The sequence below is a fragment of the Crinia signifera genome, chromosome 8 (assembly GCF_055691185.1).
Source record: "Crinia signifera chromosome 8, ASM5569118v1, whole genome shotgun sequence".
Classification (NCBI taxonomy): Eukaryota; Metazoa; Chordata; class Amphibia; order Anura; family Myobatrachidae; genus Crinia; species Crinia signifera.
The window spans coordinates 176,957,464-176,967,603 of record NC_139224.1 but is presented as its reverse complement, the minus strand read 5'-3'; the positions used below and the strand labels follow the sequence as shown (position 1 = coordinate 176,967,603).

At 57.3% G+C, this 10,140-nt stretch overlaps 1 protein-coding gene across 2 annotated transcripts in view; it reads right to left on the bottom strand.

Annotated features, from left to right (window-relative positions):
* Window positions 1–291: 291 nt before the first annotated feature.
* Window positions 292–10,140, bottom strand: part of DNASE2B (deoxyribonuclease 2 beta) — a 30,498-nt gene continuing 20,649 nt past the window's right edge. For both annotated transcript variants that reach the window (XM_083157864.1, XM_083157865.1), the window contains exons 4-6: window positions 5,122–5,283; window positions 2,900–3,097; window positions 292–705 (exon numbers count right to left, since the gene is read on the bottom strand). In XM_083157864.1, the coding sequence (XP_083013990.1) occupies window positions 341–705; window positions 2,900–3,097; window positions 5,122–5,283 (725 nt within the window). In that variant the 3' untranslated portion in view covers window positions 292–340. The remainder of the gene's footprint in view (window positions 706–2,899; window positions 3,098–5,121; window positions 5,284–10,140) is intronic.

The window sequence follows — 10,140 nt, the reverse complement described above, 5'->3', positions numbered from 1 at the left end:
TGCTGCTAATGGCTATACCTCAGGACGCACGGTGACACCACTGCTGCTAATGGCTATACCTCAGGATGCACAGAGACACCACTGCTGCTAATGGCTATACCTCAGGACGCACAGAGACACCACTGCTGCTAATGGCTATACCTCAGGACGCACAGAGACACCACTGCTGCTAATGGCTATACCTCAGGACGCACAGAGACACCACTGCTGCTAATGGCTATACCTCAGGACGCACAGAGACACCACTGCTGCTAATGGCTATACCTCAGGACGCACAGAGACACCACTGCTGCTAATGGCTATACCTCAGGACGCACAGAGACACCACTGCTGCTAATGGCTATACCTCAGGACGCACAGAGACCACGCTGTTCTGGCACTCTCTGTAATATGCCACCATGCTGCTGAAGGCCCTGTAGATGATTGGGTTCTGCATGCAGAGAAAGCCTCCGCTTCTCCACCTCTGCTCCGGGTACCGGTTCAGGTCTCCGATGCACGTCCAGGCGTCTTCACCGGACATGGACACACACCACTTGGAGTGGTCATAGAAGGAGTAGAAGGAGAGGGCGGGCAGCGCAAGCCTCTTTATATTGTAGACGTGCCGCGGCAGGGAGCAGTTTGATGGCAGCTCCTTTCCCGCCGGCTGCCACGTTTCCGACAGTAGATCCGAGCCCAGTTTCTGCGCCATCCATGCTGCAAAGATATCTGTTAGAGAAGAATGAGGAGAGAGGCGTAAGGTGCAAAGTACCTCAACACACACAACGGATGAGCATGGACCTACTGAATAACGCTACGGCCACCGTTATCAGCGGCGGAAGTTAGACGGTGGAGCCATTATTCTCCCACCTACAAACCTTCCATGATTTCAATTACTGGGCCTGATTCGGCAAGGCTCGCTAAGTAGCAGTTGTTCGGTGCTTAGCCCTGAAACGGCCGAATGCCGCCCCCCCAGCCGCATAATACCCTCGGTACCATGCGAGGGGATGTACGCGTCACATTCGCTGACCATCAAATGGTTTCTCTCCCCTTTGGAAATAAAAATAACGGAGCAACGGCGGCGGACACGCTACATTCAGCATCATGGCCCTCACTAGCGATGTACCATGTCGTCCTGCATGTACGGCCGATGGGGGATGTCACTGATGACGCATGGGAGCGCACATCTTCAGCGACATAGCGGGGACACACTGGGCAATGTGAACGGTCTGTTATTCTGAACCATTGGGCAAATTATTCAAAATGTCGCCTAGCGTGTACTCAGATACAGGGGCCCATTATCAATGTGATCCGTGCGGAATATTACAGCCCTAATGGTGGGATGGATCATCCCCTGCAATGCGCTCATAGCAGGGGGGTCGGCGCCTATGCGGTTAGCACTGACCCTCCGCGGACGCTGCTGACCACAGTGCCCCGGCGTGATCAGTAGCCATAGGCTACAATGGGTTATTGCTATCTCAGAATGGCGGTAGCCCAGGGATGCGAAGCCCGATGTTCATACATAGAAACCTATGGGGGAGGCTGCCGGTGGCGGTGCAGGGGGGATCGCAGCAGGGATCTCGGAGATTCCTGATACATTCAGGGGATACTTAATATTTGCAGCAAACCCCGGGATTTAGTTGCAAATATAGCAGGATAAATGGACCCCTAAGTCTTAGGGGGAAGGTATACTATACAGACACTGTCTTAGGGGGAAGGTGTGCTGTACAGACACTGTCTTAGGGGGAAGGTGTGCTGCACAGACACTGTCTTAGGGGGAAGGTGTGCTGCACAGACACTGTCTTAGGGGGAAGGTGTGCTGCACAGACACTGTCTTAGGGGGAAGGTGTGCTGTACAGACACTGTCTTAGGGGGAAGGTGTGCTGCACAGACACTGTCTTAGGGGGAAGGTGTGCTGCACAGACACTGTCTTAGGGGGAAGGTGTGCTGCACAGACACTGTCTTAGGGGGAAGGTGTGCTGTACAGACACTGTCTTAGGGGGAAGGTATGCTGTACAGACACTGTCTTAGGGGGAAGGTGTGCTGCACAGACACTGTCTTAGGGGGAAGGTGTGCTGCACAGACACTGTCTTAGGGGGAAGGTGTGCTGCACAGACACTGTCTTAGGGGGAAGGTGTGCTGTACAGACACTGTCTTAGGGGGAAGGTGTGCTGTACAGACACTGTCTTAGGGGGAAGGTGTGCTGTACAGACACTGTCTTAGGGGGAAGGTGTGCTGTACAGACACTGTCTTAGGGGGAAGGTGTGCTGTACAGACACTGTCTTAGGGGGAAGGTGTGCTGTACAGACACTGTCTTAGGGGGAAGGTGTGCTGTACAGACACTGTCTTAGGGGGAAGGTGTGCTGTACAGACACTGTGTTAGGGGGAAGGTGTGCTGTACAGACACTGTCTTAGGGGGAAGGTGTGCTGTACAGACACTGTGTTAGGGGGAAGGTGTGCTATACAGACACTGTCTTAGGGGGAAGGTGTGCTATACAGACACTGTCTTAGGGGGAAGGTGTGCTGCACAGACACTGTCTTAGGGGGAAGGTGTGCTATACAGACACTGTCTTAGGGGGAAGGTGTGCTGTACAGACACTGTCTTAGGGGGAAGGTGTGCTGTACAGACACTGTCTTAGGGGGAAGGTGTGCTGCACAGACACTGTCTTAGGAGGAAGGTGTACTATACAGATACTGTCTTAGGGGGAAGGTGTGCTGCACAGACACTGTCTTAGGGGGAAGGTGTACTATACAGACACTGTCTTAGGGGGAAGGTGTGCTGTACAGACACTGTCTTAGAGGGAAGGTGTGTTGCACAGTCACTGTCTTAGGGGGAAGGTGTGCTGTACAGACACTGTCTTAGGGGGAAGGTGTACTATACAGACACTGGCCTCCAGCACAGGTACAGCGGCTCCTCTCTTACCGTCTACAAAGTACTTGGATTTTGCGAAGTTCAGGAAGATTTCTCCTTGGGCGGATTCCAGCGAGACCAATCGTGTAGCTTCTATCCAAGGGAAGCTGCGGCCCTCACATATCCGCAGCAAGGGCCACAGCTCGGTGTGATACAGGTCAGGGATGGAGCAATTATACACGTTCGGATTGTAATACAGCAGCTGGGAGGCTGGAAATAAACACAGTAAGTTTGTCTGTAGGAGAAGTTCCCCTTCACCAGACCATAAAGAGCGATTTCCCATATAGTCCCACAAGCCTGCAGCGTATAAGTCATTCCACATCCATATGACTGACAGTGATTGATGCGGAATGTGTGCATAACCCGGAACAGCACACGCCGAACGTGCTACTGTCACTACACAGACAACCATCAGTGCCTTACTGTATTATGGGAGCAGAAGGAAAAGAATAAGGAGAGAGAGAGATAAAGTACCAGCCAACCAAGCAGCCAACCGTCATTTCTCAAACACAGCATGTAAGGGGAAAGTAATGAGCTGATAATGTCTCTCTCTCCACTTTAAGTCTCTGTGAGGCTTAGTAAATGGACCCTCTACTTTATCCAGTGGCGTAACTACCTATTTTGCCACCACACTCCTCCTCCACCTCCCCTCGGCGCCCACCCCATGCCCATACCTGCTCAGCCGCATCTGTGGTCACAGTCCCATCTCTCCCAGCGCTGGCTCCTGCTTCTATAATGAAAACGGACTCTTAGAAAATGGCTGCCCGCATACTGCAGACAGAAAACTGTCTGCAGTATGGGGGCAGCCATTTTCTAAGTGTCCGTTTTCTCTGCGCCTCCCCGCCACCGCGGGGGCTGCGGAGCTATAGTTACACCACTGACTTTATCCCTCTCCAAGGTTTGATACATCTAAGTGTCTAGCTGAATTAATAGAATCACACAATTATTATCAACTCAAATTAGATTAAACACACAAGTTCCATTACGATGCAGTACATCCCAGCAGACTGCAGGTGGCAGTATAATGTGCAGTGTGCTATAAAACAGCTTACACTGTATATACTATACTCATATATACTATATCTATCTATCTAACTATGGATCTCATATCTATCTATCTATCTATCTATAGATCTCATATCTATCTATCTATCTATCTATCTATCTATCTATCTATCTATCTATCTATATATCTATAGATCTCATATCTATCTATCTATCTATCTATGGATCTCATATCTATCTATCTAACTCAGGGTTGCCGACTTTCTCATTCTCCTCTCCGGGAGAAGCCCGGAGAGGAGAGATTCAGTAGCCGCTCAGGGGGCGGGGCTTAAGCGTGACATCACTAAGCCCCGCCCCCATGCTGGTAAACCAGCAAATTCAGTGATCTCCGTGGAGGGGGCGGGGCTAAAATGACGCGATTGTGTCATTTTAGCTCCGCCCCCTCCTCTGAGACCAGAGGATCGCGGCATTTTAATGCCGCGATCCGGGGGACAGCGGGGGTCCCCCCTGAATCCGGGAGGGTTGCCCACCCTTCCGGGGGGCCGGGAGGGAGCCCCGATTTTCGGGAGACTCCCGGAAATTTTGGGAGGGTCGGCAACCCTGATCTAACTATGGATCTCATATCTATCTATCTATCTATCTATCTATCTATCTATCTATCTATCTATCTATCTATCTATCTGTGTCTCATATCTATCTATCTCGTATCTATCTCGTATCTATCCCAAATCCTGCTGCGGTCCCTCCTGCAGCGCCGCCGGCCGCATCCCCCATAGGTTTCTATGGAGGATGTGAAGCTGCCCGATGTATCAACATCGGGCAACAGCGCTTCGCATCCCATGGCTATCGCCATTCTGAGATGGCGGTAGCCCATTGTAGCCTCCGGGGCAGTGCTGTCAGCGGGGCCGGCGGAGGGGTCAGCGCTGATGCCCCAGCATGCGCAGATGCCCCAGCGCCCGGCTCTGCAGATCGCAGGGACCGGCTCCTTTTGGAGCCCTGTCTCTGCACTTGTGGTATGATACATCACACACACACACACACACACACACATGACGAGAGAGAGAGAGAGAGAGAAAACACACATATTTCAGGACTCAGCCACAGAAGCGATATTGATGGCTTTTAAGAAACTGATTTAAACCAGCAGGGGAGGAGAGGTGCCCCCTTGGGAGCAGAAGCCCAGCGGCAGATGACTCCATTGTCTCCCAGAGTTTCGCCTCTGTACCCACCTATTTCCTTGAACTGATCATATCTGTAGGTGACACAGGCGGCTGTCTGGCCGTATCGCTGCCCAGTGTGAGGGAAGCCAAATCCGTCCTCTGGGAATGGGGGGAAGTGAGGAATGCTGTGAATCAGCCAGAATCCCTGAAACCTGTCAAAAAACAGCGTTCCTGAAAAGAAGATAACAGAGAAGATGACAGGACTGATGCCATGCTTCCATATTAGTAGCCGTGTATGGCTCTACCCGCCAAATGCTACCACCTGCACATGCCCGCATCTAGTGCCACAAACAAATAATGAATTTCCACTGCTCGGTCACATACTGATTTTCGACTGTCCAGGGGACATTTTTGAGTTTTGACAATAATGGTGACAGAACATGTGACACTTTGTGATGTCCCTATGTTATATTTAATGATCTATTCATATAAAATAATGATGAAGGTTTATGGGGGTTTTATGTCATGTAACAAACTGGTTTTCCAAATTATTTGAAGAATTTCTGCTAATATATAAAAAATAGATAATTCATCCCAGTCATCACTGCTGAGTAATAGTACAGAGGGTAACTATTGCTGGCACAAAGAAATGAACGAAGTGCTGCAAAATACCAGGTCCCCGGACAGTCTGCAGCCGTGACCCAGGAACTGAAGTCAGATAATCATTAACTGCTGATTGGTTACTGAAACTATGTGAAAGGTTTACAAACCCCTGGTTATGACATACTGACCCCCTGAGACCGCACGCCCCTCCGGCTGACCCCCTGAGACCGAACGCCCCTCCGGCTGACCCCCTGAGACCGCACGCCCCTCCGGCTGACCCCCTGAGACCGCACGCCCCTCCGGCTGACCCCCTGAGACCGCACGCCCCTCCGGCTGACCCCCTGAGACCGCACGCCCATCCGGCTGACCCCCTGAGACCGCACGCCCCTCCGGCTGACCACCTGAGACCGCACGCCCCTCCGGCTGACCCCCTGAGACCGCACGCCCCTCCGGCTGACCCCCTGAGACCGCACGCCCCTGCGGCTGACCCCCTGAGACCGCACGCCCATCCGGCTGACCCCCTGAGACCGCACGCCCCTCCGGCTGACCCCCTGAGACCGCACGCCCCTCCGGCTGACCCCCTGAGACCGCATGCCCCTCCGGCTGACCCCCTGAGACCGCACGCCCTTCCGGCTGACCCCTGAGATCGCAGGCCCCTCCGGCTGACCTCCTAAGACAGCACGCCCCTCTGGCTGACCCCCTGAGACTGCACCCCCCTGCGGCTGACCCCCTGAGACAGCACGCCCCTCCGGCTGACCCCCTGAGACTGCACGCCCCTGCGGCTGACCCCCTGAGACCGCATGCCCCTCTGGCTGACCCCCTGAGACCGCATGCCCCTCCGGCTGACCCCCTGAGACAGCACGCCCCTCCGGCTGACCCCCTGAGACAGCACGCCCCTCCGGCTGACACCCTGAGACCGCACGCCCTTCCGACTGACCCCTGAGATCGCAGGCCCCTCCGGCTGACCTCCTAAGACAGCACGCCCCTCCGGCTGACCCCCTGAGACAGCACACCCCTCCGGCTGACCCCCTGAGACAGCACGCCCCCTTGGCTGACCCCCTGAGACAGCACGCCCCTCCAGCTGAACCCCTGAGACAGCACGCCCCTCCGGCTGACCCCCTGAGACAGCATGCCCCTCCGGCTGAACCCCTGAGACAGCATGCCCCTCCGGCTTGGATCCTGAGACTGCACGCCCCTCCGGCTGGCAACCTGAGACAGCACGCCCCCTTGGCTGACCCCCTGAGACAGCACGCCCCTCTGGCTGAACCCCTGAGGCAGCATGCCCCTCCGGCTGACCCCCTGAGACAGCACACCCCTCCGGGTGGGAACCTGAGACAGCACGCCCCTCCGGCTGACCCCCTGAGACAGCACGCCCCTCCAGCTGGGCACCTGGGACAGCGCTCCCCTCCGGCTGGGTACCCTGGACAGCGCTCCCCTCCGGCTGGGCACCTGGGACAGCACAACCCTCCGGCTGGGAAACTGAGACAGCACACCCCTCCGGCTGGGATCCTTAGACAGCACACCCCTCCGGCTGGTAACCTGAGACAGCACACCCCTCCGGCTGGTAACCTGAGACAGTACACCCCTCCGGCTGGTAACCTGAGACAGCACACCCCACCAGCTGACCCCCTGAGACAGCACGCCCCTCTGACTGGGCACCTGGGACAGCGCTCCCCTCCGGCTGGGTACCCTGGACAGCGCTCCCCTCCGGCTGGGCACCTGGGACAGTGCTCCCCTCCGGCTGGGTACCCTGGACAGCGCTCCCCTCCGGCTGGGCACCTGGGACAGCACAACCCTCCGGCTGGGAAACTGAGACAGCACACCCCTCCGGCTGGGATCCTTAGACAGCACACCCCTCCGGCTGGTAACCTGAGACAGCACACCCCTCCGGCTGGTAACCTGAGACAGCACACCTCTCCGGCTGGTAACCTGAGACAGTACACCCCTCCGGCTGGTAACCTGAGACAGCACACCCCTCCGGCTGGGAACCTGAGACAGCACACCCCACCGGCTGACCCCCTGAGACAGCACGCCCCTCCGACTGGGCACCTGGGACAGCGCTCCCCTCCGGCTGGGTACCCTGGACAGCGCTCCCCTCCGTCTGGGCACCTGGGACAGTGCTCCCCTCCGGCTGGGCACCTGGGACAGCACGTCCCTCTAGTTGGTAACCTGAGACAGCACACCCCTCCGGCTGGGAAACTGAGACAGCACACCCCTCCGGCTGGGAAACTGAGACAGCACAACCCTCCGGCTGGGAAACTGAGACAGCACACCCATCTGGCTGGGAACCTGAGACAGCACACCCCTCCGGCTGGGAAACTGAGACAGCACAACCCTCCGGCTGGGATCCTGAGACAGCACACCCCTCCGGCTGGGCACCTGGGACAGCGCTCCCCTCCGGCTGGGCACCTTGGACAGCATGTCCCTCTAGCTGGTAACCTGAGACAGCACACCCCTCCGGCTGGTAACCTGAGACAGCACACCCCTCCGGCTGGGAAACTGAGACAGCACAACCCTCCGGCTTGGATCCTGAGACAGCACACCCATCTGGCTGGGAACCTGAGACAGCACACCCCTCCGGCTGGGAAACAGACAGCACAACCCTCCGGCTTGGATCCTGAGACAGCACACCCTTCCGGCTGGGATCCTTAGACAGCACACCCCTCCAGCTGGGAAACTGAGACAGCACACCCCTCCGGCTGGTAACCTGAGACAGCACACCCCTCTGGCTGGTAATCTGAGACAGCACACCCCTCCGGCTGGTAACCTGAGACAGCACACCCCTCCGAGCGGATAACCTGAGACAGCACACCCCTCCGAGCGGATAACCTGAGACAGCACACCCCACCGGCTGGTAACCAGAGACAGCACACCCCTCCGGCTGGATACCTGAGACAGCACACCCCTCCGGCTGGATACCTGAGACAGCACACCCCTCCGGCTGGTAACCTGAGGCAGCACGCCCCTCCGGCTGGGATCCTGAGGCAGCACGCCCCTCTGGCTGGGAAACTGAGACAGCACACCCCCTCTGGCTGGGAACCTGAGTCAGCACGCCCCTCCGGCTGGGAAACCTAGACAGCACACCCCTCTGGATGGGAACCTGAGACAGCACACCCCTCCGGCTGGGAAACCTAGACAGCACACCCCTCTGGCTGGGAACCTGAGACAGCACGCCCCTCCGGCTGGGAAACCGAGACAGCACACCCCCTCTGGCTGGGAACTTGAGACAGCACGCCCCTCCGGCTGGGAATTCTAGACAGCACACCCCTCTGGCTGGGAACCTGAGACAGCACGCCCCTCCGGCTTGGATCCTGAGACAGCACATCCTTCCGGCTGGGATCCTTAGACAGCACACCCCTCCGGCTGGGAAACTGAGACAGCACACCCCTCCGGTTGGGAAACTGAGACAGCACACCCCTCCGGCTGGTAACCTGAGACAGTACACCCCTCCAGCTGGTAACCTGAGACAGCACACCCCTCCAGCTGGGAACCTGAGACAGCACACCCCACCGGCTGACCCCCTGAGACAGCACGCCCCTCCGACTGGGCACCTGGGACAGCGCTCCCCTCCGGCTGGGTACCCTGGACAGCGCTCCCCTCCGGCTGGGCACCTGGGACAGTGCTCCCCTCCGGCTGGGAACCTGGGACAGCACGTCCCTCTAGTTGGTAACCTGAGACAGCACACCCCTCCGGCTGGGAAACTGAGACAGCACAACCCTCCGGCTGGGAAACTGAGACAGCACAACCCCACGGCTGGGAAACTGAGACAGCACAACCCTCCGGCTGGGAAACTGAGACAGCACACCCATCTGGCTGGGAACCTGAGACAGCACACCCCTCCGGCTGGGAAACTGAGACAGTACAACCCTCCGGCTGGGATCCTGAGACAGCACACCCCTCCGGCTGACCCCCTGAGACAGCACGCCCCTCCGACTGGGCACCTGGGACAGCGCTCCCCTCCGGCTGGGCACCTGGGACAGCGCTCCCCTCCGGCTGGGCCCCTGGGACAGCATGTCCCTCTAGCTGGTAACCTGAGACAGCACACCCCTCCGGCTGGTAACCTGAGACAGCATACCCCTCCGGCTGGGAAACTGAGACAGCACAACCCTCCGGCTTGGATCCTGAGACAGCACACCCATCTGGCTGGGAACCTGAGACAGCACACCCCTCCGGCTGGGAAACAGACAGCACAACCCTCCGGCTTGGATCCTGAGACAGCACACCCTTCCGGCTGGGATCCTTAGACAGCACACCCCTCCAGCTGGGAAACTGAGACAGCACACCCTAAATCAAATGCAGAAAAGTCCCAAGGCGCTAACAGTCCATGCAGCCTCAATTCCCGTGGAGGACCACTTGGAGATCCTCACTGCCGAAACCGAGACAGCACACCCCCTCTGGCTGGGAACTTGAGACAGCACGCCCCTCCGGCTGGGAATTCTAGACAGCACACCCCTCTGGCTGGGAACCTGAGACAGCACACCCCTC